This window comes from Pteronotus mesoamericanus, unplaced genomic scaffold (assembly GCF_021234165.1).
Source record: "Pteronotus mesoamericanus isolate MK-2021 breed Mesoamerican mustached bat unplaced genomic scaffold, CSHL_Meso_final contig_20, whole genome shotgun sequence".
Classification (NCBI taxonomy): domain Eukaryota; kingdom Metazoa; phylum Chordata; class Mammalia; order Chiroptera; family Mormoopidae; genus Pteronotus; species Pteronotus mesoamericanus.
Genome location: NW_026555085.1, coordinates 84499543 through 84518820, shown reverse-complemented (window position 1 = coordinate 84518820; position 19278 = coordinate 84499543). Strand labels below are relative to the sequence as shown.

The following is a 19278-nucleotide window of genomic DNA, read 5'->3' as shown; positions in this document are numbered from 1 at the left end:
CATGGGGCATCATCCAGTGAGAAATCTCCAGCACAAAGCTTTGCAAAACACTTTTGACACATTAGATCAGTCACAGCACTTCATACATTGCACAAATCTTTTTTGCATTTCAGTTGCATTTTTACCTTTCTTGAAATAATAAAGCATAAATATGCCAAAAAATGTTGCTTATTTTCATCCATCTTCAATATTTAAATGGCTACATAAAAATTCACCAATTTTAATTTTTTTTTAATGCATGCTGATATGATGAGTGAGATGAACTAGCTATACTTTCCCTAGACAGTCCTTGAGTGGATATACCCTTAAGTGATACTGAAATGAAGCATCTCACCTTTTTATCTTACTCCCAAATCTCAGATAATTTTTTTGACAGTTTTAGATGTTAGTTGCACTAACATTTCTGCAAGAACATATTCTTTTTAAGCAAAATAATTATAAAGGCAAAAATAATACAAGACAAATTAGAGATGAAAATTTTAATGATATGCAAAGAACATAGAAGAGTCAAAATGATGTAGAAAAGAACAAAGTTGGAGGATTTACATTTCCTGATTTCAAGTATTGTTACAAAGCACAAGTAATCAAGAAAGTATAATCTGTTTCCTTTGCATATGTAATTATTATTGTAGCATTTTACTCTTGCAAAATATATATACTGTATGCATTTATATTTCAACTGACTGATAGAATGTCAGAATATTTCCCTTTGAAGTAACTGAAGAATCCATGGTATAGTAAGGAAGTGAAGGAGGTTACACAACGAGGCATTTGGTGTTATCACCTCTTAATTTTTGCATATATAGACATACATAAAAGTTCTGGAATGATGTACATCAAAGTGTCAGCAGCAGTTATCTTTGGGTTTTTAAGTTAATGGGTTTCACTTCTGTGAAATTTCTTTCTTTATGATTAGTCTGACAATTATTACAATGAACTCAAACCCCTTTTATAATCAGAAACTTAACAAAGCTATTTTAATCTGAAAGGAAGAATGAAAGCTTCATTTTATTTTATTTTTTTTAAATCAGCTCTGCCTAGATGCTGTGTTTTTAATGTACTCCCTATCCATTTTCTAGGGGTGAAGCTTAGCAGCCTTCTTGGTAAAAAGGGAAACTTGGAAAAACTCCAGAGCTACTGGGAAGTTGGATTTTTCCTGGGGGCCAGTGTTCTGGCCAATGACCACTTGAGAGTCATTCAAGCATCTGAAAAGCTTTTTAAACTGAAGACACCAGCATGGTAATAAACTGTTATGTTTGTATACAGTTGTTTTTTGTAATCACTTTTTTACATACTGTTATCTTTGTGAACTGACAATTAGATTATTTTATTTGCTTATAGAATAAAATGCAGAATCTAGAGGGGAAAAAGCGATGTTCATAAATAAATTGTGTTGAATGCTGCTTCTAGTGACTTTGGACATCCGCGGTGTCTGCCGGCTGCTGGCTTAGCGTTTCTCTCACATTGACCAACCCACTAACCCGGTGCTACCCACATAAATCATGCAGAAGCCTCAAACTTTACACCTACAAATCCAGGCAGCAGGTTTACAGCTTCCATCTCAGCCTCCCAGGCCTCTGCTTCAAACCCATGCCCTTTGTTTTCTTTATGATCTAATCTCAGTTTTGGAATTACCATTCTTTTTACTTAGGGTTTACTGACACATTTGGGTGTTTTCTATATATGTATGTTTTTCAGATTTCACGTTGTTCTTGGCATGCACCCAAGTCTTATCATTATGTATGTGGTAATCGAAGAGAGGAAAACAAAATTCCATTTGCATTTAGGACTGTTTTGGAAAGCAGTGCTGATTTTATTATGTATCATATGCAATCATTGATCATTAGCTGTAAAGACTTTTAAAGGTTAACAGTGACACTGAGAAAGGCTTAAAGCAGCTCAGAGCCCAGGACAGTGACTTGTTTTCCTCGGAGAGAAGTATTTGAGGAGATGGCCACCATGGAAGGTCCTCACAGCTTCCTAAAGGATTTTCTCACTTTCAGCAAATCCTCCTCCACATCACTCCCGTTATGATCTTTCTAAAATGCATGCCTGACTTTTCCCCTCCACTGAGATCCTTAAAGGAATATAGTTCAATGGCACCTCACTGCCTAAAGGATAAAGTCCATTTCTTTGGCTTGGCAAACAAGGTTTGCCCTTAGTCATTGCAGCCTCAACTTCTGTCATACCCCCTGGTTACACTGCTCTGTGTTCACACCAAACATGCCATGGTGTGGCTTCATGTGCTTGTGTCTCATCACCCGTGGGAATGCCTCTCCCAGCGTCCTTCTCCACCGGAGGAACGCTCATAGATCACGTCTTCTCATAACCGGACCCATAACCCTTCCCCACATCCAGATAGAAGTTCATGGATATCGTAGCACACACACGTGATGATTTTATGTCCTGAAATTTTCTTCTTCCATGTTTCTGCATTCTTTAGTTATATCTCTGTTGATAATTGACCATATGATTTGTGTTAATCATACCTGTTTAGTTATTAGTTCCATTGATATTGGTCACATGGTGCTGTAATACCTTTTACCTTCTGTCTCCTCAGCACTGTGTACAACTTGAGAATAGGGCTGTACTGTCAGGAGTATGTTTAGAGTGAACATTCAGCAAGTGACATGAAATACATGAACCAATAAATGTATGCATTAAATGCAGCCAAATTCGTTATTTCTTTATGGTAACCATTCTGATCATATAGGAGATCGAGACTGAACCACAGGTAGAAAGAGATTCGTTATAGGTGTCCTAGCTTCTGTTGACAAGAAAACAACACTATTTTATGCAGTAGTAATAACCATGAAACAATGCCTTAAATTTCCATTAACTTAATGTTAGCTTTGATGTTTATAGTTTAGAGTATGCTTGTGTACCCATTAGCTCATATAATTGTCTTGCTTCTCATTTTTCTAACTTATTTTTCTGAGACACCAGCTGTGTCTTCTCAGATTTGGGGATATTCATGTAAGCAGAGTTGCTTCAGGCAAAGTAATGATCTCTTACGAAGGGGCTATTGAAAAAACATTTTTAAGGAAGTATATTTTAAAGCAAGTACATAAACCACTCCCTTGAATAGAATATAGGCAGTATTTTAAGTCATGTTTTAAGTAGATGTATTACGCAGTCCAAGTTATTTAAGCCCTCTAAGCCTGTTTCCTTAATCTGTAAGATGGGTGTAAAGCAACCTACGTTACTGAATTTTTGTGAGACTTAAATGAGATAATGTGTGAAAGTCCATGACACATAAGAAATAATGAATAATGTCTGGTGGATCTGAATGCATAATTTTTTACTCCATATTTACATTTACAGAGTAAAACTGGGATACACGGGAACAGATGGTTCTAAATTTGCCTCTTATGTGTTTATATCTTTTAATGTTTAGGTACCTCAAGTCCATTGTAGAAACAATTTTGATCTATAAGCATTTTGTGAAAGTGACTACAGAGCAGCCTGTGGCCATTCAGGAACTCATGGACTTCTGGATGGACTTCCTGGTTGAGGCCACAAAGACAGATGTTACTGTAGTTAGGTTTCCAGTGAGTACTCTTCATTTAACTTAACTCTAATTATAGTTCTAGTTTGTTTCTTTTATTTAAAATGTATCTTGCACTGTGGTTTTAACAATTCTATGTGTTCATATTCATCCTCTAAAACAAGTCATATGGTTAATACATTTATTTTCTGCACATTGGTTTGCTTTAGCTAACTTTTTAAAATAATTCTCAGGCTCAAAGAGAGGAGATACACTTTTATGTTTTGCCATGGAATTTGGTGGTTTCTTTTCATAAGTTATAAAGTGCTGTTTCCGAGGAAAATACTGTCTCTTTGTTAGGTAAGTCTTCAGACTAGACAGATGGGTATGTTTAGTTCAAACTACAGTCTTGTTGACGTCATGAATCTCAGTTGCCATTATTGTGGTGAAAAGTGTCAGGCTTACCTGCGTTGTTACTCCATCTCCACAACGTATCTCCCCTGTGAATCAGAATTAGATGTAGTAGCTATAGTCACTCTTTACAATGCTTTACATCATGGGCAATAATGACTCGTAGATTTTGGTCTGCACCTCATTTTGGCTGATCTCTATCAAATTATATATATTAAATGTATAATAGACATGCACACACTTTAAAAAATATGCTGCCCACCTTCTCAGCTGGTTCCATCCCCATCCTGATAGCTCATGGACTACCTTCTAAACCAGCATAGCTTTAGCATCCAGTGCAAGAATGGCTGCCCCTCACTGTGTGCATACTGGTCAGTCTCTTCCCACATCAAAGTGATGCCACACATCTTTCCCTTTGAGTCTTAGTCTCAATCTTCCATAACCAGAGGTGGTGACACTTCTCAATTCTTTTCACAAAATCTTGTTTTCTAGTTGATGTGGATAGTATTACCTGTTTGATTTAATTAAATCCATTGCTGGCATTAAGAGGCTTTCTTTACTCCTGTTTCCAGAAGCTTTAAACACAGCAGGATCTTTCGTTGAAAAGCCTTTCAAACTACAACACTTCACTTTATTCTCTATCCCAGATTATGTGTAGCTAGGAGAATACTTACCTCAGAGTGAGCTGGCAGCTCGCCCTGAGCTGGTGTGCGGATGGCAGTAAACATGGTGGTGAGCGAAGACAGCGCAGACCTGAAGTATTTAATTGACTGCTGACTTGATCGACTAGAAAATTAGCTGAGAGGAAACCACTCATATTAGCTATTCTGAGCTGATTTAAATTAGCTTAATATGAATTAGTCTGTCGTAGTGTGTATGTAAAAAAATAAAACCAGAGAATATGAAGAGAGAAGTTCGCAGAATATAGGTATATAATCTAAGTCCTTCTTAAGCAAGAAAGGGACCTATAAGCCCAAAAGGCAAATATTGACCCATTTGACTTCATTAAAAATTCAAATTTTTATTCACTAAATGACAGCATGAATATGGGAAATGCTAGACAGGGAGAGAATATTTAATACTAATGTTTCAAAATTATCAATTTGCTTAATATGCAAAAAGAAAACCCCAACCGACTCCTACTTTATAGGCAAAAGAAAAAGAAAAATGAGCAAATCATGTGAAGAGAAAATTAATCTCACTGAATAGTCAAAAAAAAAAAAAAGGACATTAAAATGAGACACCATTGTACCTGTGCCGTTTTGCATATGTGCACATGTATCTGCAAGATACATTGCCAGACGTGGAATGGATTCATAGTGCTATGCAGCCCTCCCGGGGGACTCTGTCATTTGACATCCCACTGTCAACATATGAGGCTGACTCCTTTCCCAAAGCCTCTACAAAAAGTGTGTTATCAGAGTCGTACCTCTGCTAAACTTACAGATGAAAAATGGTATATTGGGGTAATTTTAATTAGTGTTTCTCTTATTGCATCTGAGGTTGTGCATATGATAACATTCATATGTTTAAAAGACCACTCAGTGATTTAAAGGAAAAAAAAGGATTTGTTGCCACCGTTTAAAATTAAAGAGTTGGACCTTTGGTGCTGTGATGGAGTAAATGGTATTGGTATTGCTACAAACACCTATAAAATCTGGACAAAATATACAAAACAATGGTCTGGAGGCATGAAACAGCAATTAACCACAGTACTGCTATCCTTGCGGGGGAGGTGCTTGAGTTGAGTCCCACCTTAACCCACTAGTGTTTCCCTGAGGTCATTTTTCTGGCTGCAGCCCGAGGACAGGAAGCCTGGTGGGGAGGAGCAGCATCCTCACTGGGCAGAGCAGGCAGGAGCCAGTGTCTGGGACTCTAAGGCAGCTGGAACATGCGGGATGGGCCGTTAGAACAGGGTGAGGCTTGAAGAGTGAATCCCCGAACTTTGCCTGGCTATTGCAGATAGTGTGAACAAGTAGCAAGCACGTTGTGAATAAACACAATTATAGATCCCAGTCTTTGACTAAAATTGGGTTTCAGATGAGACCTATGTGGCTTAAATATACTTTATCAAAGTAAGTTCCCTTGCTGTATTTAGGAGATCATGCTCAGAGTGGCAGAGGGTGTCTTGGGAAGGCTGAAAGCTGAGGAGGTACCAGAGCGTAAACCATGCGAGGGTAACATGTCAGACTTTGGGCCAAGCTAGAATGATGAGACCTTGGCGAACACCCCAAACCCTTAGTTGAGACATAGAAACCCACACCCCAGGAGTAAGGGCAAAACTAAAACAGACTCACCCTAACAAAACCACAATAAAACTGAACCTTGATAGGATCAACATGATACACTGATAATTTCACTAACTAGGAAAAAAAAACTGTCTGGACAGATAGAATTTAAAGTGTCTGCAATGTAGTTGAGATGTAGTCCAGGATTCCTAGACATGCTAAGACGCAGGAAATGTGACTGACGAGGAAGAGCTAAGAGGGCCAATAGAGGCAGAGCCAGAGGTGACCTGTTGGAGGTACCAGATAAGGATTTCAGATAACATGATTACTGTGGTAAAGAAGAGGAAAAGCTAGGCAAACTTGATGAAAAGGTGGAGTGTTTCAACTGCAAAATAAAGTTTATTTTTAAAAAAATCAAGTGAAAAATCAGGAGAATTCACCTAAAACTCCAGATTTTCAACTGCTTAAAAAAATGAAAGGGACTGGCAATTTGTGACTGGAGACCCCACAAGCAGCAATCTACTGAGCCAACCAACTGCTGTCACGTAAGATGTTGACTACAGTCCCATTCACCCTGCTTCCCTCATTTACCTTTCCCACCAGCCCTGCTCCCTGCAGTCATTGAAGTTCACTACCCGTGTTCCACTACACAGAGAAAGGCGAACTTCTAGTACCCTTGGTAGTATCTGTCATTGTAACTTGTCATGTCCTTAGAGTAGCATCTTCTTTGGCTCACAGTAGGTCTCGATTGGGTTGATAACATTATCCTTCTTTTGAAGTGGATCTTACTAAAACCAAGATGACTTATACTAGAAAATATTTAATTTGATCCTCTCCATTTATCTTTCTACCCTATCCATTCTCATTCCTCCAGAGAAAAACTGTTAATCTTGGGCAACAGAAAGCAGAGGAAAGTTCTCAAAAGTTCTTTTGGAAATAATTTGAATAGTTCAACCATTTATTATAATTTAGGTTCAGTTCAATTTATTCTTTTTTCTCACCTCTTTTCTATGTATATTTTATTTCCTTCCTACATTAAAAAGTTAGGTGACCATCAACCCATTACCTAATGTCAGGTGAGAGGAAGTGGAACGTGGTAATTCAGTTCATGTCTACTTTTTATAGTTCATAGGCTCTGCTATCTCCCACCCTCTGCTTCAGATACATGAAATTAGCAGTTGATTGTAGTGTTAACCAAGGTAATCGACTAGAAACTAAAAGCAAGAATGTGTGTATTCTCAAGTGAGTTGAATCTCAATAGTTTTGTCAAATTCCCTCTTTTGTCTTTTCTCAGCTTTTCTGTGACCTCCAAGTGCATGCTGCAAATTCCTCATATTTTGTCATTTCAAGGGGAGATTGTCAACGGGCTCAACAAATGTTAGACAGTGATAATTGCAACCAGTGTTTATTCCCTATCTCAAGGCAGGAACACATAGTTCAGATTTTCTCTATTAGAAATACCTAAGACAACAGTAAACACAACATTTAAGAAGACAAGAGAGAACCTGGTGCTGTCCATTCTAATGTTAAATAGTGTGCCATGTAGTTAGGGAGCAAAGTTTATTCTCAATGCAGTGACATGAATGCTGTTTTGGGATGGGAACCCATCTTTTATTCCCTATTATTTGTTTTAATTTCACAAGCACTGAGACACTCAGATTTGATAGCACTGTTTCTGCGAACTTCAGATTGAAAATTTATTTTCATTATTGACCAGTACCACTTAAATCTCTGTTGATTGGAATTTGGACCTTAATTACCCTGGCGTGTTCCTGATTCAGAATACGTTCCTCTCGAGGCTCTTATCGTGTGTTTATTTTTTTGGTATAATCTATCTTATACTTATAGCTAGAGCCTGACCAAGAATTCTTTATATCCTTAAAGTTTTCATAGTAAAAAGAAAATTTTGTTTTTCTAATTCCCTTTCTCTAGTTCTCTGTACTTTAACTTAAGTCAATTTACTGTTATGATAAGTTTATCTTAAAATAAATACATTGGGTTTGCAGTGTATGGCTGAGTCAGTCTCTAACCCAGATTCCTGTTTAGGGTGCACTTTAGGTTATAACATATTGTGAATTCCTTGTTCACAGAGCCTTCTAAAGGGTTTTTCCTCCACTTTCATTTGGTAAACCTTGCTTGATACAAGATCAGTTCTAAAAGGCTATTAATTGTAAGTAGTGGAGCAGGAAGAAATATTCCAGTTTCTATGCAAATTATGCATTAGCTTCATTTTTATTGTTTTTAACATTCCCAATTAAGTCTGCATAGGAAATTTGAAGTAGTCAGGTACCTTTAAACATCTGTGCAAAGTAGATAATAGTATCAGCACCTTTGAAATAAGGGCATGTATAGTAATGTATAGTTTACTGTTATTTGCTCCTTAAACGAGGTTTTAGTAATAATACAATACATCATGCAGTCCTTTAATGGCGATTCTCAACTCACCACATACCTACCCCTCATATATCTCCAAAACCAGGGCAAGTTTTATTTTTTCTTTTTCTATCACAAGGCTAAATACGCCATTACTGAAGATACCAGTTGTATCATGAAGGTAGTGTAAGCATTTTTATTTCATACAGCTATGTCCATTTGGGGGGTTTATATGTAAACTCTTTCATTTCTCAACCAAAAATCATTTCTCAATCCATTTACTTGGGTATGAAAGCCATACATCTATGTGACATTATATATATGGAATATTTTCTTTTCTTTGTATAGAATTATTCATTTTCCTACATGTCTGCCTTTCTTTGACATTTATATTTATAGAAATAGAGTATGTATTGCCTGAAAAAATAAAAGCTTTTAAAAAGTACCATCAGTAGATTCCTTGGGGCTACCCAAACCAACATATGGACTTCAAAAACTTCTTCCCAATTTCTTTAGCAATGAAAGGCGATATACTGTTGGAACTTCAGATAATTATATTGTATCCTAAAATACTCAAAGGACTCACAGAATGGCAATGGTCAGAATTTGAAATGCTTTTACTTCTGCATTGGCCCTGATAATCAGTGTTAAATAGTTATGTCTGCTCTACATGGTTTGAATCTTAAGTCACTAATATTAACTTTTTGTTTTATGTTTTTAAGGTGTTAATATTAGAACCAACCAAAATCTATCAACCTTCATATTTGTCTATCAACAATGAAGTTGAGGAAAAGACAATATCTATTTGGCACGTGCTTCCTGATGACGAGGTAAATTGTGCAGTTATTAAGTCAAGTGTATTAACAGTGAGGACTTTGTACCCTTCCAGCATTTATATAGTCCAGCAAATTTCTGCATTAATTAAGAAGAAAGAGCTTGACTGTGCTTATCCTTGCATAAATATATTCTGTAACATAAGACTTGTTAATTTGGGTTATGGATTTCATTCATTTAATAAAATATAATTGAGCTATTTGGATTTTTATCATAGATGGCATAAACATCCAAAGCACACTTAAAATTGGAATATTTCTTTGTTTTGTAAATTTATGCTATGAGTTAAATTATGAACTATAGAACTGATACTTAAATATACATGATTTAAAGATACATGTGTTAATTCTAGGGAGTCTGTTAGAATAACACTACTTCTAGTACTGTACTAGTATGATTATAGTTATTGTTATCTCTTGGCAATTTGAAGCTGCTAAATCTCAGATTAGCTGCTGGCTCCATGTGGGCTATGCTGCCGCTGGTTTTCAGAAGGATCTTAAAACACTCTCATTTCTACTCATAGCTACCATTTGTATAACCCACTTCTGTACTTCATCAGTTTTAATGCATGGACAAATCATCCCTCCATTTTTAATAAATAGAAATATTTCAGGACCTGATTCTAGTCCACAGGATAAACCACAGAAATGAGAGCAGTCTTATGGCAAAGTGGTTTTGTGGGGTTCTTTTGTGATTTGTTTCCAAAATACCCTTATAATTTTCCTTAAATATCCATGAACTCAACCAATGCTTACTGACCACTTACTCTGCGACAAGCACTACCAGACTCTGTTAGGCACGAGGAAAACAGATGTGCACAAAATAAACAAAAATCCTGCCTTTGTGATAATTCAAAAAGCAAAAAAGAGAATCAGGAAGTACTTGGGGGTGCGGGGTTGCAATTTTTAAAACTATGGGCTTTGAGTCATCATACTTGGATTCAAACCCTATCACTGCCCTTGGACACCATGGCTTCTACAAGCTACAGTGTGTGTTTGTTTTTTTTCCTTTGAAATCGTCACCCAAGGATATTTTTACTGATTTTAGAGGGAGGAAGGGAGACACAGAGAGAGAAACATTGATTGGTTGCCTCCTATACTTGCCCCGACCTGGGATCAAACCCGCAACCTTTTGATGTTCGGGATGCCGCTCCAACCAGCTGAGCCACACGGCCAGGGCCAAGCTGCAGTGCCCTTATCTGTAGAATGAGATAATAATAATATCCACCTCAAACGGTTGTTGCAAACATTAAATGCAATAATGTAGGTCAAGTATATTGCACAGAACCTGGCATGTAATAAGTGCTTAATGTATTTTAACAACAGTAACAACAATAGCAATAATAAAATCGCAGCTGCACACATATGGACTAAACCCTAATATTGAAGCCCCAGAATAATGGGACTGTTTAGCTCTTTAGGTGACATGGCAGCAGTCAGTCATTTGGATGGTTGTTTATGTTATATTAGGGAACTGTGATATTGTGATTTATCATAAGGAATATATATTTGATCTTAGTCTCCGTTTCTGGCACAGAGCCCCTAAAACCCTTGGAATTTTGAAAATGCTGAGAGTCATAAAGGTGTCTTTTACTATGCTAATGAGGTGACTTTTGGATACACCTAAGGAAGGGGTCTTGTTGCTGGGGAACCAAGCCCTTGCAGTGCTCCCCAACTTTTTCTGCACCAGTGACTGGTTTCATGGAAGACATTTTTTTCCATGGGGGTGGGGCTGGGATGTCAGGAAGGGACACAGTAAGTGGAGCTCAGGCAGTAATATCAGCGAAGTTTTACTCGCTTGCTGGCTGGTCACCTCCCGTTGTGAGGCCTGGTCAGAGGTCATGGGGATAGAGGACCCCTGAATTAGACGGTTGGAACTTTCAGTCCCACCCTCTGACCTTGAGGAGAGGAGAGGGGCTGCTGATTGAATCACCAATGGTCAGAGATTTAATCAGTCGTGTCTCTGTAATGAAGCCCCTGTAAAAACCCATAAGGACTTGATTCTGAGAGCTTCCCGGTTGGGGAACACGGAGACATGTGGGCAGATAGGCTGCCTGGAGAGGGCACAGGACCTCCTGGGCTCTTCCCACGTGCCTTGCCCTATTCACATCTTCCATTTGGCTGTTCTTGAGTTATATCCTTTTCTAGTAATGCAATAATCTAGCAAATAAAATGTTTTTCTGCGTTGTATAACCTGCTCTACCAAATTAATCAAACCCAGGGAAGGAGTCATTGGAAGTTCAGATCTATCACTGCCATGATGACATTATTCCAAGTGTAATTATCCAGTAACAAAATTAGTAATAACTAATAAATCTATCTGTTTACATGTAGTTAACATTGTTTTAAAGTACACAGTGTTTTATCTATATTATTATAAAGTGTATGCATGCATGTTCTCACAAGCAGAAGTAGTCACCCAGTTGAAACTACAAAAACTAAAAGAGGTTAGGAAAGGTGAACATTATTATCTGTGAGAGATTTTTCAAAGGCTTGACTGGAAAGAACAAGGTTATCCAAGGACACTTGGAAACAGAATGGGGCTGAAAGAGTTAGCAATTAGCAAGGCCCCGGAAAATGAGTAGAGAGCCAGAAGTATTTGGAAGACAGAAAAAGAACAGACGTTAAGCCAGAGATTTTTGGGAAATGAGCACTGTTTCTAGCTTGTTGTCATTATTTTTCCCTTCTAGAAGTCTTTCATTCAATAGTATTAGCCTTGTATTGATGTCTTATGCTTTGTGACAATTGTAGAGATAATTTGTATATGGTGCTAAGAATTAAACATATTAGGCTATTAGTGCATTAAGAAGGGTTAAAAATTTTGTTGTGAATTGCTTTTTTTCCCTACCATCTTTTGATCAAAAAGAATTTCTGTATTTGCATTGTGCTCATTTCCAATTACCTTTAGTGCTAAAAATTCTCCTTGTTCAAAAATCTAAGCTTTCGTAAGTCATTTGGTTTTTATTTTGAATTTGTCAATTTCTTTGCAAACTCTAGTTTTATCTAGTTTTATTCATAGTGTATTCATTACCACTGCCATTTTCTGTTTTTAAAAATAGAAGTGATATAACTGGAATGAGAACAGGCAATAAAAATAAGATCACTTTGTTATTATTGTTAGTTTAAAACAACTGTAATAACTATAATTAAATAGCAGATAAGCAGCAGGTTTAATATCTTATGTTAAACAGGAAATGGATTGTTTTTGTCATCAAATGTTTAAATTTTTTTCCTAAAAGTAGAGTAACAGAGAATGTTGCTTTTCATCTGTCACATTTTTTTCTTTACTCACTTCTTTTCTCAATGTTTTCATTCTAAATGTGCAGTGAACAGTTACATGAGCTAGTATATGAGTAGTAGGTCTGTCCAGCAGGTATCCAGCCATACAATATGAAAAACAGATACATTTATTGAAAAAGATACAAGATACAAGAAACACTGTACATAGGACAATGACACCTCTGTCCCCTTCAAAGTAGGCACCTCGGGACCTCACACAGTTTGTCCAGTCGCCATCAGCTGCCCCAACATATTTTCCTGAATCTCTTCAATGGTCTGAAATCTCTTCCCTTTCAAAGGTGATTTTAGTTTTGGGAGAAGCCAGAAGTCACAGGGCACCGAATCTGGGCTGTAGGGGGGCTGAGTCACCTGGGTGATTTAATGTTTCACCAAAAGACTGTACTAGACGTGATGCATGAGCTGGCATGTTGTTGTGATGAAGCTGCCAATCACCAGCTGCCCATAGCTGCGGCCTTCTGAATCACCTGAATAGTTTCCGTAGAGGAATGTTCAAGCTTAACACAAAATTTGATGCAGATTTGTTGCTCTACTTGCTCAGTCATTCTGAACGCGATGGCCACACAGTACACATGCTCACTCATTGTTCACGCATGTGCATTCCAGTCACCTCACCTTGGCTGCCAGGTTATATTGATGTTGCACACACCGTTCCTGTTACATTAACAATAGCTAGACTCCTTCCGGACAGATACTTCATTTTGCCACGTTCAAAACTTTAAGATCAATACACAAATTCCTAAGAGTTCCGGGACTCTTAGAGAATTACTCTACATTCAGGGGCAAAAATTAATTGAAATCCAATCTTTTAACTGTTTTCCCTTTATTCAATAGGTGGTGACTGCTTCAAGTAAGTTAGTACTTGAAGAAAGCCCGCACATACACATGAAAGAAAAACCTAGGTTAAGGGACAGAGAAGTTATTTGCAAGATAGTTTAAATGGTTGTTATTTAGAACCCCGCTTCTTCCAGGTTCGATGTTTAAGCACTCCTGACCCATCTGTCCGGTGGATTCTCATCCAGGGACCCAGTCGGGTACTAAGCTGTAGTCCATGGCCATTCAGAGAAGACCCAGGAAATTTATGATGGGAATATGTTTACCTCAAACTCTACATTTTGATGATGGGATGTTCTCATCCCTTAGAAATACTTTTAGCTACAAAACTCCAAACTAAAAGTGGTTTAAATAATAAGGAAAGGTTACCTCCTATTACTCGAGGTGGTTTCATTCTAGGGGAGATTTCCGTGGCATGACAGTGTCAGAATTCTTTGGCTTCTCAGTATGCTCTTGGTTTTTCATCTGTGGTCTTAAACAGCAGCTCCAAGCATCATTTCACACAGACCACATCTATCACGTGACTCTGCCTAAACCAATCACCAGCAAGAAAATGGACCTACCATGGCTGGATTAGGCTATCAGTTTCACTGTCCCTAAGCATTGCTACCTGAACCTGACCAAGATTTATTTTTTGTTAGCAGAGAAGGGAGGGAAGGGCTGTTGCCCAGGGGGCCAACAGTGTCTGCCAAGTGTAACTTCTGCCACCTTAGCTCAATATTAACTCCTAGTTCCTAGCTGGAGCACGGGATTTGAGACTAACCATTTCCTAGAAAATGGTGTGTGTGCTGATTAAATAAGGATGAGTGTTGGTTTGGGGCTTGTTGGGGTTAAATATCACACCACCTCTGCCTTTGGTGCCCCTTTCCCCCTGATTCCCAGATAGGCCCCAGGAGCCTTTACCTTACCTGTTGGCTTTGTAGCTCACCAGTGCCTCCGTGTGGAGAGTTCACTAGCAAGGGAGGTGGGAAGAGGCCTTGTTCCAGATCACTTCATCTCACTCAGGGTTTACAACACTGAAATGGAATGTTTCCTGGCAGCACTTGAACCTTTCAGGAAACCAACATTCTGAAAATGCCTTACTCCTTTCCTGCAAAACCAGCCCAATCAACCTGGGAAATCTCTCCTTGGCCACTCCTAGAACAGGGCTGATGGAAGAGAGATTTTACCAGTGCTGTCTTGTTGGTGTTCCCTAGTCACTGTGTTGAGTTGCAGGTTTGCACTCAGCCCCCACCTCCTGATCCTGGGGATGGCCTTAGAAGGAAACAGTTGCAGGCTGTGAGGCCAAGGCTGCTGTGCGTAGGCAGTACGGCAGGTTAACAGCTATAGCCCCCGGGTCACGTATACTTTGGTCACCTGAGGCCAACAGGTTTTAAAAGCAACTTTCAAATTACCAACGGAAGCTGCAGGCTGTGATTTTAACTCCCTGTGCATTCCTGTTAAGAGAACCACATTCCAGGAGCACCTTTCAGTGGTCTCTGCCTTTCCTGGACTTCGTGCGCAGCACCGTTTGTTCTGTGGTAACTCAGATCACATCCCCATGACTTGATGGGTGTGCATTGAAACCAGTTTTTTAGTAAATTTATTTCAGGCTTGAGAGGATCTACTTTTTATTTTATGTTGCATGGTCTTAGCAAAGAAATAGTTGCTATGACTATAACTTGTGGCTTTCTGAGCGCTTCAACCAGAAGAAGAGTTCTGGGCCACATCAGAGCCACAGCATCATTACCCATTTCACTGGCTCAGCCAAGGCCTCAACTTTCTGGCAGTGTTTTAGGTTGGTGGGAAGAGTTTGTTTTCCTAGTTTTACAGTTAAAGAATTGACCTGCATTCCTAATGATTACGGCAAACTTGCTAAACTTAGATACATGTAGCAACTACTTTATTTCTATAAAAATATTTGTTATTCTGTATCGTCAGACATATTTCTATAGGGAATGTGATCCATCTTGTAATTTATTTAGTTCAGAGGCATGCATTTAATACTAATTTTAACTTAGCTTTAGTAATAAATTTAAGAAATAAATTCCCAAAGCTGTTTTTTAAACTTCACCTTGTGAATCCCTCATATTTATCAAATGCTAATCAGTTTTTTATGTTCAAACTGTGTTAGTATATGGAATCTCACATAAATTAGGTAACAGCACATTGTAATTATGATGGACATTATATACATGCATAATTGCTGTGCCTTATGTTCTTAAGAAATAGAACCCCCATTTAGTTAAAAAAAAACTTAACTAAATATAATTCAGAAATATTTACCTTTAAAAGTCTTGCAGAGATTTTATCCATTAATGTTATTCTTATGCAGAAAAGAAATATTGCTTGACTGTAATAATTGAATTACCTTGACCACTGGCTTTTTTACTTTAAAAATTAATGCACAACAGTTATTAGGTTAATCTGCTAAAAATGAAATTTTAGAAGTTAATGAGATTAATTCTCCTAGACTATCTTGCAGCTGTTTTATTGAAATACAGAAATTATTAAGTAAACATCACCCTTGTGACTTAAGGATGAATTGCAGCTTCCATCCCAATAATTTGTTCATGAAGAATTGTACATGAGGAAAAATTACTCTGTGTGTTTTATTAAAAAATAATAAAAGAAAATTATTGCTGTCATGTTATTTTAACTTGGATAACTGAACAGTTTTTGTTGTTCTTTCCCTGCATTCTAGAATGGCATACATGAATGGAATTTTAGTGCTTCTTCTGTCAGGGGAGTGAGGTAAGTTACCTTGGTGCATTTCATTTTCTTGGAAGACATTTTTCTAGAATATGAATATCTTGGATAGGACTGCTAGTCATGATTTATAAATTCAAAGAATCTCTCCCTGGCTGATGTGGTTCAGTTGGTTGGAGCGTCATCCTATAGACCGAAAGGTCGTGAGTTCGATTCCGGTGAGGACACATCCATCCCAGGTTGTATGTTTGATCCTTGGTCGGGGCACATGCAAGAAGGCAACTGATCAATATTGTCAGCCTGCATGTCTGTCTGTCTCTAAAAAAACAATGAAAAAAATGTCCTCAGGTGAGGATAAAAAAATGTAAAGAATCTCAACAATCCTCCTATTTATGAAATGCTCCACCTTCTTTAGTCTCACTATCTCCATTATTAAAATATTGACAAGAAAACTTTCACTGTTAGTTGAACTAACTGTGCTTGTCACCCACTTAAAATATGGTGAGTGAGGGGCAAATGTAACCTGTGGGACATAATCAAGGTGTAGGTAAATGTGAGCTGTGTGCAGTTCTCTCTAGGTGGTCAAGCTGTTGGTTTATGTTAGGGGATGGTTTTTTGGTCTTTAGGTATACCAGGAACTAATCTCTCCTTAGATGGATCCAGAATGTCTTCTACCAGATTGTGTTCCGTAGCTAATATTTATGGGGTAAGGGTATAAGAAATTCATTTAAAAAAAAAGCAAACCACCTTATCCTGAGGTCACCGTTAATGAAGTGTTCTGGGATTAGAGTGACTCAGTTCAATTTGGTTCAGGTCTGACATTGCCATCATAATACCATTGACTCAGGAAATACCATTTCCTGGGATTTAGAAGTGAGGGTTGGTTTTTTGGGGGTTTTTTTCATTATCAAAAGCCACCAATTAAATGTTTAAACACTCGTTCTATAGAAACTCATGCTGTACCAACTATTGCAAATTTTAAGCTATATTACTTTTGGTTACTACTTTTTCTCCCCATGTAGTAGAAATGAGGAAAAACAGATTTCTAAAGGCCAGATATGCAGTGCTCTGTTGCTTTTGGCATAATAATAATTGGTTTTGTTGGAGCATGAGCTGGTAGAGCTGTCTGAGTCACCGATAATTAGAGTTTGCCTGATGATACCACCTGTTACCTTATGAACGATCTGAACAGAAACAAGTAGGGTTATGGACTGATTCATTACATATCTTTCCAATATATGCCTTCTCAAATAAAGCTTTATTCTCTTGATACTTAATTTTAAAAACAGGTCATTAGGAAAGCACTCATTATTCATAGCTGCATTTTTAAGCAATCCACTTAGTATGGTAAACATAAATTTCATTTTACCTTATCTATTTTGTAATGAATTAATTTTCTTTAACTGGGTGTGGCATCTCTACATAATCTTTGTTGTGGTTTATGACATATACATAGAATACTTCCATGAGGCTACTGCTGGTTTATGTGTTGGGAAATTTGAGTTCCAATTGTGCGACTTCAGAGAGAGCTAACCTTTTCTTGGCTTTCTCCTCTATAAAGAGATGACGAAGAAGAAAATCTGACTAAATTAGCAGTTTGCCTTATACCACCTCAGAACTTTCTCAGCTCAGTCAATGGGCATTTATTGGGCACCATGTGTCAAATGTTGAGTCCTATTCCATAGGAAGCCAAAAAATACTAAGACCTCAAGTCTGATCTCTGAGAGCTCTAGGTCCAGCATGGGAGCAGACATTTAACAACTAATTATAATGCAGAGTGGGATGAGCAATGATAGAACTATGTTCAAAGAACAGAGGTACAAAAGAAAGTTTTTCTATTTAAGGTAGAAGCAGGGAAGGGAGTAAGACCTAAGCATGGCTTTAAGTAATGAGTAGAATTTCTTTTAAAAGTCAAAAATAATATACACTCTAAATTGAAGGAATAGCAGGTGCAAAAGCATAAAACAGGGATTGGCAAACTATAGCCCACAGGCCAAATATGGCCACTGCCTGTTTTTGTACATAAAGTTTTATTGGAATTCAGCCATGTTTATTGTATATTGCCTAAGGCTGCTCCAACAGCAAAAATTGAGTAATTTGGCCTGCAAAACCTGAAATATTTATCCTCTGGTCCCTTACAGAATATATTTGCCAACGCTTGGCATAACAGCATGGCCTGACTGGTAATCTCAAAGTTGTTCTAATTGCTATAAAGTAAACCACTTGCTGAGTCCAACCCACATGCTGCTCCACGTTGTTTCATTTCTCTGAAATCTCTACAACTAACAGGATGCTTTTACTGCCTCCACACATTGCCTTTCTAGCTCTGGAAGCATTTTGTTCTGTACATCTCAGAGAACCGGGACCACCGAGGTCGGTCGGTCATTCAGTCACACACCTCTCGCAGGCTCAGGCAGAGGGACGCAGAGCCTCTCTGCGCCTGCCTGCCGCATCCCAGAGCAGCTCTGTCTACAGATGGGTATAGGAAGACAATTTCAGAAAGTTAAATACTTTTAGTATTGAGGTACAGGAAATGCTACTTTTTAAAGTACTATGTTTAACTTTTTGACATTAACAACCTTGATCTCATAATTGGAACCACATATAAAATTGTATATATTTTTCATGACAGTACCTGGAAGTAATTGGATACCTTGAATAATTCTTTTTTTGTTTGTTTCAGTATTTCTAAATTTGAAGAACGATGTTGTTTTCTTTACGTGCTTCACAATTCTGACGATTTCCAAATCTATTTCTGTACTGAACTTCATTGTAAAAAGTACGTATTAGTCATGGTTTGTGTGAAAAAGACTGTTCTTGCCTGATCATTATGTTTTTTAATTAATGAGTGAACATGTAGTTCCTGCACAGAATTCATGGCTATATGGTTATATAAATATTTCATTTGGGCTAATATTTTATAATTATGTGGTATATTAGAGAATTGGAGGGGCTCCATTTAATAAATCAAGCTTTCTCATAGTCATAATTTATTTTTTTCCCCAGATAAAACATTGACCAAGACTTACCAGTTAATTACCAAATATTATGTCTCATTTTTAAGATGCTTACTTACTATAGGATTACCAAAATTTTCATTGCGGGATTCCTTGGAATAATCTCACCA

At 37.7% G+C, this 19278-nt stretch overlaps 1 protein-coding gene across 1 annotated transcript in view; it reads left to right on the top strand.

Annotated features, from left to right (window-relative positions):
* MAP3K5 (mitogen-activated protein kinase kinase kinase 5) overlaps positions 1-19278 on the top strand; it is a 169883-nt gene that overhangs the window by 92713 nt on the left and 57892 nt on the right. The window contains exons 9-13 of the mRNA XM_054570020.1: positions 1080-1239; positions 3398-3551; positions 9222-9329; positions 16147-16196; positions 18835-18930. Of these exons, the coding sequence (XP_054425995.1) occupies positions 1080-1239; positions 3398-3551; positions 9222-9329; positions 16147-16196; positions 18835-18930 (568 nt within the window). The remainder of the gene's footprint in view (positions 1-1079; positions 1240-3397; positions 3552-9221; positions 9330-16146; positions 16197-18834; positions 18931-19278) is intronic.